This window comes from Capra hircus, chromosome 23 (assembly GCF_001704415.2).
Source record: "Capra hircus breed San Clemente chromosome 23, ASM170441v1, whole genome shotgun sequence".
NCBI classification, from domain to species: Eukaryota; Metazoa; Chordata; class Mammalia; order Artiodactyla; family Bovidae; genus Capra; species Capra hircus.
The window spans coordinates 4,122,551-4,140,831 of record NC_030830.1 but is presented as its reverse complement, the minus strand read 5'-3'; the positions used below and the strand labels follow the sequence as shown (position 1 = coordinate 4,140,831).

General features: G+C 42.1%; 1 protein-coding gene across 1 annotated transcript in view; it reads left to right on the top strand.

The window, feature by feature from the left end:
- The window catches only part of LOC102189642, a 247,782-nt gene that overhangs the window by 224,900 nt on the left and 4,601 nt on the right, over positions 1–18,281 (top strand). Inside the window, 1 exon segment of the mRNA XM_018038501.1 lies at positions 13,838–14,044. Within this exon segment, the coding sequence (XP_017893990.1) occupies positions 13,838–14,044 (207 nt within the window).

Genomic DNA, 18,281 nt, shown 5'->3' with positions numbered 1-18,281 from the left:
CTGTTCCACGATGCCCTCTTAGCTTCTGGCGGTCTGCCGGCAATCTCTGGATTCCTCCTTACAGATGCATTACCCCAGTCTCTCCCTTTGTGTTCACATAGCATTCTCTGTGTGTGGACGCCTGTCTCTGTGTCCAAATTTCTCCTTTTTATACAGACACAGTCCTGCTGGCTTAGGGTCACCCAACTGACTCATCTGCAAAGACTCTATTCCCAAATAAAGATACATTCATAGGAACTGGGAATGAAATCTTCAATAACTTTCAGTTCAGTTCAGTTCAGTCACTCAGTCATGTCCGACTTTCTGCGACCCCATGAACTGCAGCACGCCAGGCCTCCCTGTCCAACACCAACTCCCAGAGTCCACCGAAACCCAAGTCCTTTGAGTCAGTGATGCCATCCAACCATCTCATCCTCTGTCGTCCCTTTCTCCTCCTGCCCTCAATCTTTCCCAGCATCAGGGTCTTTTCAAATGAGTCAGCTCTTCACATCAGGTGGCCAAAGTATTGGAGCTTCGGCTTCAACATCAGTCCTTCCAATGAGCACCCAGAACTGATCTCCTTTAGGATGGACTGGTTGGATTTCCTGGCAGCCCAAGGGACTCTCAAGAGTCTTCTCCAACACCACAGTTCAAAAGCATCAATTCTTTGGTGCTCAGCTTTCCTTATAGTCCAACTCTCACACCCATACATGACCACTGGAAAAACCATAGCCTTGACTAGATGGACCTTTGTTGGGAAAGTAATGCCCCTGCTCTTTCAGGGAGACAGAATTCAAGCCATAGCTTTATCCATCCCCAGTTTGCCCCTCAACATCAGCCTGAGTGACTCCTTTAATATTATCTTTTCATTCTTTTTTTTTTTTTTAGTGCATTTATTTGGCCAGGCTGGGTCTTAGTTGTGGCATGTGGGATCTAGTTTCTTCACCAAGGATTGAACTCAGATCCTCTGCATTTGGAGTGCTGAGTCTTAGCCACTGGAGCACCAGGGAAGTCCCAATAATGTCTCATATGTTATACCTCTGTTCAAAAATCTCCAGTGGTTTCACAATTCATTCAGAGAGAAAACCATACTCCTTGATGGTCTACACATCCCTCCGTGCTCAGCTCCTCCCCCAACTCTCTCTGCTCTGTTTTTCTCTCCGATTTCTCCCCTTGCTTGCATTGTTTCAATTCTTTGGCCTCTTTGCTTTTCCTTGAACCTAAGACAAGTGGAGGCCCCTCAAAGTCATGGTACTTGCTGTTCCCTCTTCTAACTGGGCTGCTGCTGCTTTTGCTAAATCACTTCAGTTGTGTCCGACTCTGTGCGACCCCATAGATGGCAGCCCACCAGGCTCCCCTGTCCCTGGGATTTTCCAGGCAAGAACACTGGAGTGGGTTACCAGTTCCTTCTCCAATGCATGAAAGTGAAAAGGGAAAGTGAAGTCGTTCAGTCATGTCTGACTCTTAGCGACCTCATGGACTGCAGCCACCAGGTTCCTCCATCCATGGGGTTTTCCAGGCAAGAGTACTGGAGTGGGGTGTCATTGCCTTCTCTGTCTAACTGGGCTATTCTCCCACTTATGCACTTGATTTGTACCCTCACATTATTCAGACATTTATTCAAGTATCTCCTACTCTGAAAGGCTTTCCATGAACAAAATTAAAATTCTAAATCAAATTAGCAGTGAAAGAGCCCTCTATCCTCCTGACTCCACCCACTGCCAACTGATGCCTTGCTCTGTTCCCTTTTTCTCCACAGCACTTTTGGTACATTTAGTTATTTGTTTTCCTCCACTAAAAAGGCAGCTTACAAAGAGCACGTGTTTCGTCACTTTGATTCAATTCCATTTTCTGTAATTCTCTGGTGCAAAGTAGGATTTCAGTCAATAGGTTCTGAGTAGATGGTTGAATGAATGAACTAATGAATGAATGTGTTTCAGACGGAGCCTTTTATATAATGAGTCCTAAATAAGTATTATTTATAATTCTTATTCTTAATTAATCTTTCCCCAAATAGTTACCTCTGTGATTAATTTTCTATATGCTATTTTTCTTCTTTCTTTATTCTGCTCTGGAAATTTCTAGCTCAAAGAGAAAACCACATTCAATGAAAAGGTAAGATCTAATGTTCAAAGTAAGTGTTAGTCACTCAGTTTTGCCCGACTCTTTGCGACCCCATGAACCGCAGCCCACCAGGCTCCTCTGTCCATGAGATTTTCCAGGTAAGGATACTGGAGTGGGTTGCCATTTCCATCTTCAGGGGATCTTCCCAACCTAGGGATCGAACCCAGGTCTCCTCCCCTGCAGGCAGATTCCCTACTGACTGAGCTACAAGGGAAGCCCCTTGTTCAAAAGTGACAATGAAATGGATAAACTGAAATGAACACTCTGAAAACCTAGGCTCACTGAAAGTCAACAAACTAGAATCCACCTAAAAGGTGAACACCAAATTCTTCCATCCTTTTATTTTTCAAATAAAAAATATCTACCTTCACTTGTGTGGACTTTTTCTCTCCCTTCTAAGTCTCAACACAGAGAAGGTGTCCCACAAGATCCACCTATTCTCATCATTCATTCTCTGTCTTGACTTATCCCTTCTCAAACCCTTTAGGATTTTTACTTCTCCTAGGGCATTTAATGGAGAAGGCAAATGGCAACCCACTCCAGTACTCTTGCCTGGAAAATCCCATGGGTTGAGGAGCCTGGTAGGCTGCAGCCCATGGGGTCGCGAAGAGTCGGACACTACCGAGGACTTCACTTTCACTTTTATGCATTGGAGAAGGAAATGGCAACCCACTTTAGTGTTCTTGCTTGGAGAATCCCAGGGACGGGGGAGCCTGGTGAGCTGCCATCTATGGGGTCGCACAGAGTCGGACACGACTGAAGCGACTCAGCAGCAGCAGCAGCAGGGCATTTAAGGGCTTCCCTGATGGTGCTAGTGGTAAAGAATCTGCCTGCTGGTGCAAGAGATGCCTGAGACAAAGGTTTGCTTCCTGGGTTTGAAGATCTCCTGAGGAAGGGCATGGCAGCCTACTCCAGTATTCTTGCCTGGAGAATCCCATGGACCGAGGAGCCTGGTAGGTTACAGTTCATAGCGTCACAAAGAGTTGGACACGCCTGAAGTGACTTAGCACCCATACACACAGGGCATTTAAATATTACTAGTTTTAAATTATAGTTAATTGTACTTTCTCTCACTTTTCTTACTAAATTCTGTTTCATAGAGGCCAAGAAAATGTATTTTATCCTGTCTATGTTGTAGCACCTGGTTTGAATGAGTGATTCAAAAAGGTTTTGAATAACAACAACAACAACAACAACAAACCCTAGTATTAAGGCACAAATGACACATGCTGATTTTTTTTATAGTTGTGAAAAATAACCAGGAAATAACCCCTGTTCCTGTAAGAGGGGGGCATTAAATTAAATACACTCTTTTTTGTTAGTAAACCATCAAAAATTCTACCAACTCTTTGCCTGAGGAAAACCTTGGACTTAGTTCATCTTTTCTTGTCTCTTCAGTGCTCTTATAAAAGGTAGGAATGTGATTTTTATTTCCTTTATTCCACATTTATCATCTATAAAATCAAAACAATACTTTTTTTACTTATAGGGTTGTTTGATGAGGTAATTAATTCTTGTATAATGCATTGTAACTCCTAGAGTAAAGGTTTTATGTGCGTGCAAAGGGGTATTATTCCAGGAGAGTTATGACATGGCTCATCCTTGGCTTGTGGGTGGAGTAGGTGGGGTGTTGTGATAAGATAGCAGCTGAACAAACTTCACTAAATTAAGAAACAGGGAGTTCAGACTTGCATGGCGGAAATTTGGTTGAGAGCTCACCTCACTGATACCTCTGAAGGAAGGGCTTTAGTGTTGCTGTAAGACTGACATAAAAGGGCAGATGTCTCACACATCAGTTTTGTCGTTGGAAAAAAGTGAATCAGTTTCCGTAGCTTCAGAGATAAGCATGACAAAGCATGACCAAACAAAACAAAAGCAGACTGCCTGCACTGTTGAATCCTTTCATATCACGTTATCATTTATTCTTTCAGTAAATATCTGTTTAGTGCCTCTTATGAGTTAGACCCTAGCCCTTTCCTTATGAAGTTTTTATTTATGTTCAGAAAGACAGGCACAAACAAGGAGATATGCAGTGTATAGGGTTAGAAGTAAGACTTACAGTAACGTTACCATGAAAATAAAGCATCCCTTGTGGCTAAGGGTGGAGGTGCTATTACATATTAGAGGGGCCAGGAAAGACCCCATGCATAAGGTGACATTTGAGTAACATTTTAAAGGAAAGGATGAGCCCCATGGGTGGCTGGGAAGACACACTCAAGCGCCATTGTGGAAGCTCACGCAAGGCCATGTTCCACGTTTGTAAGTTCCCTCTTGCTGCCACCAACTCTCTCTTCTATTAATAGATTTTTAAGCCAATTTACACAACTTAGTTTTTGGGAGAATTTGGTTAGCATGTAAAGACATTATAATTCATACAGTATTGTTCATTTTGTGTGCTAAATTGCTTCAGTCATATCTGACTCTTTACGACCCCGTGGACTGTAGTCCGCCAGGCTCCTCTGTCCATGGGATTCTCGAGGCAAGACTAATCAAGTGGGTTGCCATGCCTTTCTCCAGGGATCTTCTCAACCCAGGGATCACACCTGTGTCTCTTATGTCTCCTGCATTGGCAGACAGATTCTTTACCACTAGCGTCACCTAGGAAGCCCAGGTTCATATTAGTTGACACAAAAATAGTTGGGCAGCTAAGTTTGGGAGTAATTCATCCTGAAAATAAAGGAAAACACACAAACATACACACAAAAAATATCCTTTCCCCCATCTTCTGTTTGTATTACACTTCGGTATTTTTCTATCATTGGAGAAAATTAAAGTCAAGGATGAGATAAGAACTAAGTATTAGTCAGCAGCATGGTGCGATGAATAGTTCCCTGACAGCAAGGAAAGTCCTCTGCTCCAGTGCCCTTTGCATTGAAGCAGTGCGTGAGTGCTCAGTTGCTGCAGTAGAGTCCGGCTCTGTGCCACCCCATGGACCTGTAGCCGCCAGGCTCCTCTCTCTGTGGGATTCTCCAGGCAAGAATAGTGGAATGGGTTGCTGCGCCTTCCTCTAGGGAATCTTCCCAACCCAGCGATCAAACCCATGTCTCTTCTAGCTACTGCACTGGCTGGCAGGTTCTTTACCATTAGCGCCACATTGAAGCAGAGGTGTGGGTAATTTTTTTTTTTTTAAAGGGCAAGTGGTCTTTATATTGGTAGGACACTTGACGTTCATTTTACTAGTGATTTAACAGCTTACTGTCTTTAATGGATTTAAGTAAACTTTAGCCAGATCTATGCATCACATTGCAAGCTCACTACCTGTAAAGGAAAAAAAATATGTAGTCAGATTTCTTTCATTTTGATAACTGGACTAAAACTGGTTGTCTGATCTAAGTGGGTCCAATTGTTTTTCTTTGGTTCTGTCAGACGGGGGACTAAAATATTAGAGCAAATAGATAAGTAACCTCCAAATTCATGCTGTTTTTCTTTTCTCTTTCTGGAATTCAGGAGAAGAAAAGAAGAGTCTTTTTAAAATGCTAAGATTTGGGTATATTGTGCAATTCTCTGGCCTTGATTTATATGTTACAATAACTTTAAAATTAAGTTTTTTTTTTTTCTTGCATCTATAGAAAGTAGAATAGACAGGCAGAAGATACTGCTGGCCAAATCATTATGACTATTTTACATATAAACAATGAATTCATCACCTGTAGGATTTATTAGAGCAGAGAAGTCTTGTCCTTTTCCTTACCTTTCTCCTTCTGTCATCCTTTGATTTACTCTCTAGTCCTAATCTTAGATGTGCTGTGGAGTGGCTTTCACCCTCGTGGTCCACTCTTCATTTTGGTAGCCAGCGCTCAGAGGCAAGGCAGGGAGTGGCAGAGACAGGGTGCTCTATGCTTACATTTACTCTGAAACCCATCTGCCGTTTGTTCATAGATAGTTGCACTGGTAATATTATTAACATTTGCATACAAGGGAAAACCTTGAGGCTGTTGCTAAAGACCTGTGACTTCCTACTTACTTAAAATGACCTGCATCTTTTACTTGCCTTTGTTTCTATTCCCAGGAGCTTTGCAAAATGTTTTAACCAGAAGTCAAGTTCTTTGTGGTTTCCCAAGCATGTTTTGTAAAAATTGTGTGACTGTAGTGTGAGAAATACATATTTCTGATAACAGAGGCAAGATGTAATGTTTGAGGGCTTACCAAAATTAACTATGCCCAGATAACAGAACTCACTCTCCAATGTGTGTACAACTGCATACGGCTCTACATGAGGCTTCCCCACATTGCCTTATTTCTAGCTAAATTAAGCACAGGTAATTTTGTTCGGAAGTCTGGGTTTTTGGCAATGTAACATAGTTTATTACCTTTCTCGAAATTGGTTCAAATTTACTTAAGCACTTGTTCTATACTCCTAATGGTTATGCTAAAGAAAGAAACATCAAGGCATGATCATTTTGCTTACCCAATTTATCTGTTGGTAATCTTCTATTGGGCTTCCTTGGTAGCTCAGGGGTAAAGAATCCACCTGCAGTGCAAGAGACCCGTGTTTGATCTCTGGGTTGGAAATCCCTTGGAAGAGGAAACGCAGCCCACTCCACTTCTTGCCTGGAGAATCGCATGGACTGAGGAGCCTGGTGGGCTACAGTCCATGGGGTGGCAAAGAGTTGGGCACAACTGAAGCCACTTAGTGGCAGCCATCTTCTATTCATTCTTTTTGTCTTCTGTTTCAAAGCAACACACAAAATGAAGCAATGTGTAGAACTGCTGATATTCATAGGCTGCAAGGAAATAAGAGTATCTGGAGAAAAATGGAAAGCACCATCAAAGGTGTACATGCTTCCAAAGCTTCTGAAGTTATCCCAGGTTTTCATTCCATAGTTAAGTCAAGGTCATAGGTTAGATTCTTATGTGGACTGGCTATGTCTTTGTCTAAACTCTGGGCCCGTCATGGAAGAGGCATCACTTTTATCATTTGGAAAGCCAACTGTTGCTGTGTCTTTTCTGTCTTCGGAAGAGGAGTTACCATTACATGCAAATCTTTGAAATGTTGACTTTTTAATTTACACTGTTAGTCGCTCAGTCATGTCCGACTCTTTGCGACCCCATGGACTGTGTCCCACCAGGCTTCTCTGTCCATGGAATTTTCTAGGCAGGAATATCGGACTGGGTTGCCAGTCCCTTTTCCAGGAGATCTTTCTGACCCAGGGATTGAGGCTAGGTCTCCCGCATTGCAGGCAGATCCTTCACCATCTGAGCCACCAGGGAAGAATTAACACTGGAGTATGTGATATTTTGGAGAAGGAAATGGCAACCCACTCTAGCAGTCTTGCCTGGGGAATCCCATGGACAGAGGAGCCTGGAGGGCTACAGTCCACAGGGTCTCAAAGAGTCAGACATGACTGAGTGACTAAACCCCACCATGTGATATTTTAGAACTACAGACACAGTCTTTGTCATATATTTGCACTCATTAATTCAAAAGGAAGGCATTGTTTTCTAGAACAAAACACAGCATTTATGGGTAAGATGTTCATTTTGCCAAGACCCACTTTTTTAACAACATGTTCTCTCCTAAAGAATCGGTGAATAAGATCACTGTCATCAAGGCACAATGTATTTGGATTCTAAGCTTCAAATACACAGGAGACCAACTGGGTCACCTGGTATGGCCTAATTTCCTGACCCGGGCTCTCTCTTGCAAACTTTCCACACTTGGAAATAAAGTGCAAATTCGAGTGGGGAAAGGAAAGAAATCCACCCAAGAGCTGTTGAAAAAAAACATGTATCTATGCAGTAAATCTATGTACCACTGTGTAATTATAATAACATAAACAAATCCACTATAAGGACATTCACATGAGACCTAATTTCATGCTGAACTATTATAATGCAATTAAGAGCCTCATAGTCCTGTTTTAATTAAGCTCTGTTGTGAAATATGCAGCATTTGAACCTGTTCTGACCTGTTTCGTCTACCATTGAATTACCGCCCTCGACTTGTTTTTCTGCTGAACGATGAATCTCATTTAAGGATTACTGTTTGCAGCCCTGGCATTTGGTGGGTTTTTCTGTGCTTTTATGCCTCCAGATCCAGGCCAGTTTTAACTCCTCAGAAATGCCCTATACATGGTCTCTTGACTCACCTGTCTCAAAAGATTTGTTAACTCACCCTGGGCTTTTGTGGCAATAAAGGAACAGATTTGATTGGTTTAATGAAAGAGATTTTAGGTGACAGGAGAGTTCACTTGTGGAGCTAACTTCAACTTCTGTAGGGCAGAGTCAGTATCTATTGGCCTATCCTTTTGCAGAAATACTAAGCGAACTCCAATTTTCCGTGGATATTACTTAGTTTGCCAACTAGTTTAGCCATTAGTCACCAGAAAATGAAAAACAAAGGCATCTATATGAAATGCACTTTACAGAATAATCAGATCCTACTTCCTTCTTTTTATCTCTCACTTAACTTTCGGCAAGAATGTCTAGATTGTCTGGTATTTGCCTTAATGAAACCTTCCCTTTCTTGATTCCGATTGCCTGAAATAAAACAGGAAATATTACAGGTGAATGTCGAGCTTGGTGATCAAATATCAAGCCAGTCTGCTGAAGAGCCTGTTACCCAACAACTAGCTTTAAAGAAATAGAGTGAAAAGTCAGGAGAACAGAGTTTCAGGCAATCGTGTCCACCCACTTAGATTATTTGGAAATGAGCCAAAGGGCTTAAGAAAAATCAAACGGTGGTTGCTTCATCACACCTCACCTCTGTGTCCATCCTCTGCTCTGCCTCTCTTTCAGTTTAGTTCTTGTTATAAAACATCCATGTTCTGCTTTTTTATTTTTTATTTTTTTTTACCTTGTCCTACTTTCTTAACCCTAGGGAGGATTTTAAGAAGGTTTCAAAGCTAAGCATCCCCAATTGCTTCAGGCTGTCTTTGGTTGTAAGTCAGAATATAAAGCAATTACCCGGAGGGTAGGATGTATTGGTGGCCAATGGGAGAGTGTTCCCTAGATCACCAGGTAACTGAAAATATTCTCTTCAGGGTGAACATCTGGTTCAGATTCTTAACTGTTTCTAGTGAGGTTTTATGGGTCACTCTCCCTTTTCCTTTTCCAAAAGGTGTGTACTCGTAAAGCACAAATAATAGGGTTTAACTTGATCCACATGCCACCACCTCCCTGGTAGCTCAGACAGTAAAGAATCCACCTGCAATGCAGGAGACATGGGTTTGATCCCTGGGCTGGGACGATCCCCCTGGAGAAGGGAATGGCTGCCCACTCCTCTATTCTTCCCTGCCCACTCCTCTATTCTTCCCTGGGAAATCCCATGGACAGAGGAGCCTGGAGGGCTACAGTCCATGGGGTTGCAAAAAGTTGGACATGACTGAGAGACCAACATACACGTGCCTTGTGGACACATGTTTGATTATCTTAAGGACTGCTGGACGGAAATTCTGGAAATGACCACAATTGCTTTAGTATTAGAACTGTATGGTCCAATAATAAATAAATAAATAAAGAGAAAAACATCAGTAATTTTTTTTCTAATGAATCTCTAATTCAAAGAAGCTTGAGAACTTTCCGTGGATATTAATAAAACTAAATAGCTGTAGTAATTCGGATGCTGCCTCTATTTTGATTTTCTATGACAAACGACACTGTATCCTTTTTGAGTCAAGAAAGATGTTTGCAAAGTTCCTGCTCAGACCAAGGATAGACAAATCTTCCCATAGATTCTTTCACAGGCACACTTCACTGAGGAAAAATGCAGCATGCTCAAAAATTCAGAAAAATTCAGAACCGTGTTCAGACACAGTTTCATTCCTCAGCCACACACTAATGCACAAAGACAGTGGTCTCTGCAGTCAAACATGTTACCACGTGCTGTAATCAACAGTTACACTGGCTTTAGAGTCAGATCAATTTGGGTTCAAATATCAGAGCTACATGATGATTTGTAGCCCCAGGGGGCCACTGTGATATATACGCCTCTTTCCCCCACCTGAGCTAGTTGGGAAAAACTAAGCAAACACAGGAACCAGACTAAAGGAAATAAAAATGTCAGCCTCATGACCACTAAAGCTGTTGGAAGGTCCAGCTCTCGATTAGCAACCAAGTGGGCTTGGTAACTCATTACCCCATAAGGCGGGAGCTGGAAGGAAAGTCATGCTCAGAAGAGGCTGCTCTTGTTAAGACTTGACTGTGAACAGGCAGAGGATGTGGGTGCTTCCTGGACCCCCCCAAAAAAAAGAGAGAGAGAAGGAGCAAGGGAGCTACTCTGAGTTCTTGCTCCAAAAACACCAAGGAGGAGAGTGAGAAAAGCTTATGGGTAAATCAGAGGTAGAGGAATAGGATTATTTCTTAGTAAATAGTATCATCATACAACTGTCTTTGGGCAAGTTACTTAATATTTCTGAACCTCAGTTCCAACCTGACAGAGTTGCAACATAAACAGACAAACAAGGGTGTGTATGTGCGTGAACTGTCCACTTCAGGCCTACCACTCAATCACGCTGATTTACTTTCTAGTCTGGGTGGTGGTGGTTTAGTTGCTAAGTTGCGTCCGACTCTTTTCGAACAAAAGGAACTGTAGCCCAGCAGGCTCCTCCGTCCGTGGTGTTTCCCAGGCCAGCATACTGGAGAGGGTTGCCATTTACTTCTCCAAGGGATCTTCCCAACCCCGGGATCGAAGGGGTGTCTCCTGCATTGCAGGCGGATTCTTTACTGCTGAGCCACCAGGGAAGGCTTTCCTTTCTAGTCTATCCAGCCATTCTCGTCCTAGACTCTAGATCAGTTAGGGATGTCTCTGCGTAGCAGGCAATTCACTCCTCTCTTTCCTCAGACTAGAGATGGTTGAGAAGGAGAGGAGGAAGAAGGATGTGCATATCAAAAGCAATAAAAGCTATTTCTTTTTTTTTTTAATTTATTTTTTAAATTTTTTATTTTTTTTAAATTTTAAAATCTTTAATTCTTACATGCGTTCCCAAACATGAACCCCCCTCCCACCTCCCTCCCCACAATGTATACTGTCATGTAAGAATTGAATCGCCAGTCCATGTCTGACGTAGGGTGCAGCTTGCTTGGGGCAGGTGCATGGGGATGACCTAAAAGCTATTTCTAAAAGCCTGCTCTGCGCAGTTTACTACCCAAAGTTTCAAGGTCACTTATGTTCTAAAAGGAATCAGCTTCCAAAGCAAGAGTTGCTCCTTTTCAGACCTATGCAGACATCTTCAGAGTCTTGTAGCACGCCCGTGCTGCCAGCGCTGCAGCATGGGTGTATTTCCTCCTGCATTTCCAGGAGAGAGAGACTTCCATCCAGCAAGGCTCCTGGCTAACTCCTGTATCACCAAGTTCTTCATAGAATAAGCTGAAACCCCCTAATTCTCCAGGATGTGCCATGCTATTCCCATCTCATTTCTTTTGTGCTGTTTTGCCTTAAGTCTGTCCTCTTACATCCAAATGTAAGAGATATCAGAGATGGGTGTGATACTTGGCCTGGAGCTCTTGGAGCCAGCAGGCTTCAGTTCTGCTCCTGGTTTAGGCTTCTGCTGGGATCCTGGCTCTGGGAGGGGCTGGAAGAGCAGAGACACCCACCTCCTGATTTGACCTGGGGATGCGCAGTGTTGCTAAACATGCCCACCAGGTGATCACACAGATTAAAAAATAAAAACATAAGTGGATTCACGTTCCCATTGTTGCTACCATGGCTTTGACATAGTTTATTAAATGCTTTCTTTAGAAAAACATTTCTCTAAACCTGTCCTGCCTGCTTGCCACGGTCCCATTGCAGTAGCATCACTGGTTAGTGGTACCCGTGCTTGTTGCCACCTTTGAGACGTCTGTCACTCAAAGCTCGCCTCTAGCTGGCAACTGAACTCTGGCGGTTCTGTTTCAGAAAAAGAAACCATTGGCTCTGTCTCCAATTCAACTGCCACTCCCCAAATGCAGGCTCTCCTCCTCTGCTTGTGGTGAGATGATCTCCAAACTATCGTCTTTCTGATCTACCTGGCACTCTGCCTTTAGCTCTGTTACTCTAAAATACAAGTCAAGTGAAGCCTGTCTTCTACTCAGAAAACCTCCAGCCTTCTCCTCTTTATGAATTACATTACGAATATCTTAGCAGGGTATCCTGTGTCTCCACAGTGCAAATGATGTTTCTAGCCTTATATCCTGGTTCTCACACCTGCCCTTCAGGCAGGTCCACTGGGCCATGGATTGGCCCTTGAGCCCACCACGCATTTTGCGTCTCAGTGCTGGACACACCCATGGCCCTTTGCATACATTCTGAAATCCCAGTAAGGTTTTGAGACCCAAATCAAACCTCACCTCCTTAGTAAGCTTCCTTCTATGCTCTCATCACAGTTACATTGGCTTTAAGTTAAATGTATACCAGTCTCTTACTGTGAACTTCTGATAGATCCTGAAACTTGTCTATATTTTCTGAAAAAACTAACATAGATGGATCCTCAGTAAATGTCGGTTTCTAATTGTATCCAACTTTAATCTTTTCTTTCATTCAAGCTATTTTAAGACATTTATCACTTCTTTACCTGTTACTTTTAATGTTACTTTTTCATTTTCAAAGAAAAAGCTTACCAGCTAGAATCCTGGGAGTTTATTGTCAACTAGAGACTTGCGACTTCCCTTTCACTTTTCACTTTCATGCATTGGAGAAGGAAATGGCAACCCACTCCAGTGTTCTTGCCTGGAGAATCCCAGGGACGGGGGAGCCTGGTGGGCTGCCGTCTATGGGGTCACACAGAGTCGGACACGACCCAAGTGGCTTAGCAGCAGCAGCAGCAGCAGAGACTTGAATTAAATAACAATTGGCCAGAACTTTCCTTCATATTATTTAATATTTCTATATTTTTGAGTGTTGAAAGTACTTGCAAATCATCTTAGGAGTTAACTTCGAGGAATGTGTTTGACATGAACTTTCTGCCACAACAGATAAATGCTTTCTGACTCAGAAGGAGTCAGTGAAGAAAGAAATCAATTGAATACTTTCCTTACTTACCTCTGAAATGACTGGAGTATGTGAATAGGAAACCGAAAATTTTAGAAAGCATTTTCTGTAGCTCAGCAGTTGCAGGAAAAGATGACAAAGAAATCTGGAGACGAGAAGGTTTATCAGCCTCAAAAAATTTTCTGGAGCAGTATAATCTAATCTTTCATTGCCAGTGTTTTGGACAAGCAATAAAGCAATATCTTTTGAATTCATTCATAGTTCAGTTAACTTTACTGAAGGCCCCACAAGGAATGCTGTCTTTAGACAATGGAATTGTCACAAACTAAAGAGGTATGTAAACAAAATATGCAAAAATCCTGCCCTGTGCACTTCAGTAAAATATATCTTTATCTTGCCCCCTGTTTTGGTGATACCAGAGACTTAGCTTACTACAAAGAAACAAAAAAGAGCAAAGATTTTTCTTGGATGGAAAAGCACAAACACCCATTCATAAAACCATTCGTAAGCATTCTTTTTTAATCAACACTGTCATTGTGGCAGCCTGCTTGATCTTCCTACTTTGGGTTAATATGGGAGCCAATTACAGCTTCATCTGTGTAGAATTAACTTTACGGAGCACACACCGGGGATTTGTCTTTCTTCACTATTTAGATATATGTCATAAAAATATGCCTGGAATGGAGGCAGAGGCATTGCAGATGGCACAGACTCTCAGATTTATTGTAGATGCATTTAAAATTGGTTCTGCTCTTGCCAGAAGTTAATTAATTTTTCTCTCTTCTTTTCTGGGGCTGGGGGGTTGGGGGGGTCTCTGTGTCTCACTAGGTGGCAGTGTATGATTATATCTGGAAAAAGCATGGCGTCCAGTCCAGCATCTCCAGCTGTGACCTCCAACAGCACAATGAAATTTCTGTGACGGCACTTGGTCCAGGAGGTATTACTTCTCATGTAGCTGTGTACACCGTTTATCCCAGTGGGTTCCAAGAGCTATACCGCCATTTCCTTAGGCTCCCTAGCGGTGCCATTGTTGAGGTGAGTATACAGGAAAAAATTTTAATGCAAATGCCTTGTATGTCGTCATGCATGCAAATATGTGGGTGTATCTTTACTCAATTTTAAAGCTTCCAAATTAATTTGCAAACATATAACTGATGCTTCTAATACCATATAGGACTTGAAGATGTATTTTAATGTCTTCCTAAAGAAACGAAGGTACCACATAAGGAAAAAAAAAAATGTTTCTGGGCATAGCTTTTGGAGGAGAGGCGGGAAACAAATTACATGAAATAATTCGGGAATCTGCCTGATAAACTTTGACTCAGTTAATGTTTGGAAATACCAGCAGATTAATGAAGAAGAAATATGAGTCCATAGACACTTTGATGTGGCAGAAAAGTGCACAGCCCTTTGCTTAAATGCTCTTACACAAAATGAATGAGATGGTGCAGTTTCATATTTTTTTCCATAAGATAAATCTGAAAAAAAAGAAAGAAAGAAAAGCCTCCATTTCCTAAATGTTTCAAAATTTTTATAGTAGCATTTGGCAAACATCTTGGTTATATTTCCTTCTAAAGAGTCAAGGTCTTTTGGTGAGCTGAGTTTATTTGAAAGAAAAAAAAACAAAAAAACACAAAACCCTCTTACATCGCTTCATAGTCTCAGAATTCAAACTTCCAGGCATGTTGGAACCTGAGGTCCCCATTAGCATCAACAGTGGTGTTGAATCATGAGGTCAGAAAGTGTGTTATTTCCCATTATTTGATGGAGATACGGGTGGAGGAGCAGAATTCAGATACGTATCACATCCGATTCTCTGGTCTTGCTGGCGTGAAACGCCCTTCGCAGTGGCACAACGTTGTTGCTAAGAATTTGCAGCATGAGGATCTTTCCATTCCCATCACACTTTCCCTGTGGAGTTTAGCTATGGCTGTTTCTGTTATGAGGTTGATGAAAGTATGCCTTCATAAAAATCCCTTTGACTATAACCTTGAAGAAATTTCTAACTGTCTAGAGCTCAGCCTTGCAGATTAGCATGCTTCTCCTGTCTACAAAACCCAGCCCACAACGGTATTTGGTACTTGAGTGACTCTCTCAGGTTCTCAGAGAAGCAGAGGCATGCTAGACCCATTGTCTCACCTGCCCTCTCCCTGAGAGAGAAGGGGATTGTGCGTATTATAGCTAGGAAGCGGGTAGGCAGATGAGGACTAGGCCCCATGTAATTCTTTGGGGGCTTTGGATCACAGGCTGCTACTGACACTTCTGCACCCCTGCATGTGCACTAGGCCCTTGGTTTAGTCATTTCCCACTTCTCTGACTCCATCTTTATCTGTAAAACTGGGTTATGAATATTTATGCTACCTGCCTCATAGGGATTTGGGACAGATGAATGAGAGAACATTGGCAACATATTTTAGGTCTTTTTAAAAGGGGGGCACTATGCATTACACAGTGCTATGGATCACGCTCATGGCATTCTTGCAGCAAGAATACGGGAGTGGTTGGCCATTTCTGTGCTGCAGTCCATGGGGTCGCAAAGAGTCAGACACGACTTAGTGACTGAGCAACAACAACACGGATCGTGCATGATTAAAATCATTCAACTTTTAAACATTTTTTTCAAATGTAGTACCATTATGCTAACAATAAGATAACTTCTAGGATTGTGAGATGGGGCAGGAAGTATTATTGACCTACCTGGTTTTGGTTGTCTGGGTTTTCCATGCTGTGGGATTATCTAATGGTTGATTATGTGATGGTGGAAGTGTCTGGACCCCTCTAAGCCTGTTCCCAACTGAGATGTTAACAGATACAAAGCCAGCTTTTCCTCTTTTTTCAGATCCCAGGAAAGGCACAGGGTCCTGCTCTCTCTGCAGTCCAAGTCTAAAGCCCAGCCACCTATTTCTTTATACTTTAGTGTCACCTGTTTCGTCCACTATGAAATCCCCTTTGACAGGATCTCATTTCTTTGCCAAGTGGCTCAATGGCAAAAGAACCTGCCTGTCAGTGCAGGAGACATCGATTCGATTCCTTGGTTGAGAAGATCCCCTGAAGGAGGCAATGGCAAACCACTCCAGTATTCTTGCCTGGAGAATCCCATGGACAGAGGAGCCTGGCGGGCTCTATGGGGTCACAAGAGTCAGATACGGCAGAGCAGCACAGCAGCAGCCTCTTTGCAGCTTCTCTTAACGCTTTTGAGGAGTGCCTGCGTGCGTGCTAAGCCACTTCAGTTGTATCCGACTTTTTGTGACTCTGGACTGTAGCCCGCCAAGTTCCTGTCCATGGGATTCTCCAGGCAAGAATACTGGAGTGGGTTGTCATGCCCTCCTCCTGAGGATCTTCCCAACCAGGGATTGAACCCGCAGCTCATGTCTCCTGTATCATCAGGCAGGTTCTTTACCATGAGCACCACCTGAGAAGCCCCTTTTTAAGAGTAGTAGATCTTATTGTTCTAAACTTGTTTCCAGTACTAAACTGTGTCTCCCAGAGGATAGGAACCGTAAAACCATACCAGTCCCAGAGCATGCTGAAGACTAGGCAGGTTTTCTCTCAGCCGCGTGACTGGCTATTCAACAATATTCCTACTTTCCTTTATATCTTGACTCCTTGCAGGCACAGTCAGATCTGTTATTGGCTTTTTGAGCTACAAAACCTGAAATTGGAATGGATTTGAGACTTTTTGGGCAACTTCAGTGGGAAATGAAATCCATGTATTATCTTTCCCAAAGACGTATGCATGGTAAAGAAATTTCCAACAGCACTTAGGTAGATTATACATTCTGGATTAAAAAACACCTATTCTGCTTTTCAAACTGTAGTTTATAAGTAGTCATTTACTTGGATTAAAGTTAACTTTTCCCTTTGACTTCCCTATCTGTGTACTCGGCACATAGCTATTGCTCAAGGAAATCTTTAAATTGCCTTGAATTTTGGGATGCCAAGCTATACTACTTGATGAGTAATTATGCTCCATGAGATCTTTTCCATTAATGCCTATATCATGTGAATGGAGGGAACTTATACCTTTCCAGGTGGCTCAGTGGTAAAGAATCTGTCTGCCAATACAGGAGACCCAGGTTTGATCCCTGGGTCTGGAAGATCCCTGGAGGAGAAAATGGCTACCCACTCCAGTATGCTTGCCCGAGGAATCCCATGGACAGGAGATCCTAGCAGGTTAGAGCCCATGGCGTGGCAAAAGAGTTGGACACGACTGAGCGATTAAACAATAGCAAATACTTCGGAAATGACTCAGACCGTTTAGAGACACCTGTAAGATCTGTGCCACATTTTGGTGGATATTCTGTTAGGGGAAGAAAGAGAGGTAGCTGCCTCTGTACCAAATTCATTTACAAATTAGATTTGGAAATAAAAGGAGTAAAATGCTTCATCTTTATAACCTGAACTCTCTTCTCAGAGATTTCATGGTGGTTGTTAAACAGGGTATCTCGGATTCCGAGCTCCTTCTGCATTTAATGCAGCTCCAGTTTGTGGCAACAGTGATTTCTAAGTCTCTCCTAATTCTGATATGAAATATAGGTCATGTATTAACCTTTTCTTTTTTCCCTCAAGAAAACCTTAGCAATTTGAGTTTTGAAGCAGGTTATCTGCCAGTTTTAAATTTTTTTGTGAAAAGCTATGGTTTTGGAACAGAATAATTTCTGCACTAGAAAGGTCAGCTTTCATCGGGTGGGTATAGAAGTTATACTACAAACGATCCTTCCTATGGATTTATGTTCACCAATTTTTTTTCATCCAGGTCTGTGTCCTGAGATGACACAGTTCTTACAGCGTTCAACATATTTGACTTTAAAAAATAAAATCCCCTCCATGCTTGTCGAAGATGGTCAGTGATATGTCAGGAGGTGAGGGCGTCTCCTGAGTTCTCTTTTCCCCAACCTCTCTGAGCCTGGGAGATTCCGTGGACTCTGTGCAGAGGAACAGTTTTTAAATTGATTAATTAGTTATTTACTGAAGTGCAGTTGACTTGCTATATGTTTCTATCTATATATAATATATGCAATATATATATGCTATATATATATATATATATATATACACACACAATATACATATATATATGCTTTTTCAGATTCTTTCCCTTATAGGTTATTACAGAATATTGAGTGTAGTCCCCTGTGCTATACAGCAGGTCCTTGTGGTTATTTTATATATGTAGTGTGTATATGTTAATGCTTTGTCTCTGCTTCGCAGCGTGAGTTATTTTTGAAAGTACAAAGTGATTCTAAACTTTTGAGTGCTACAAAACTTAGAA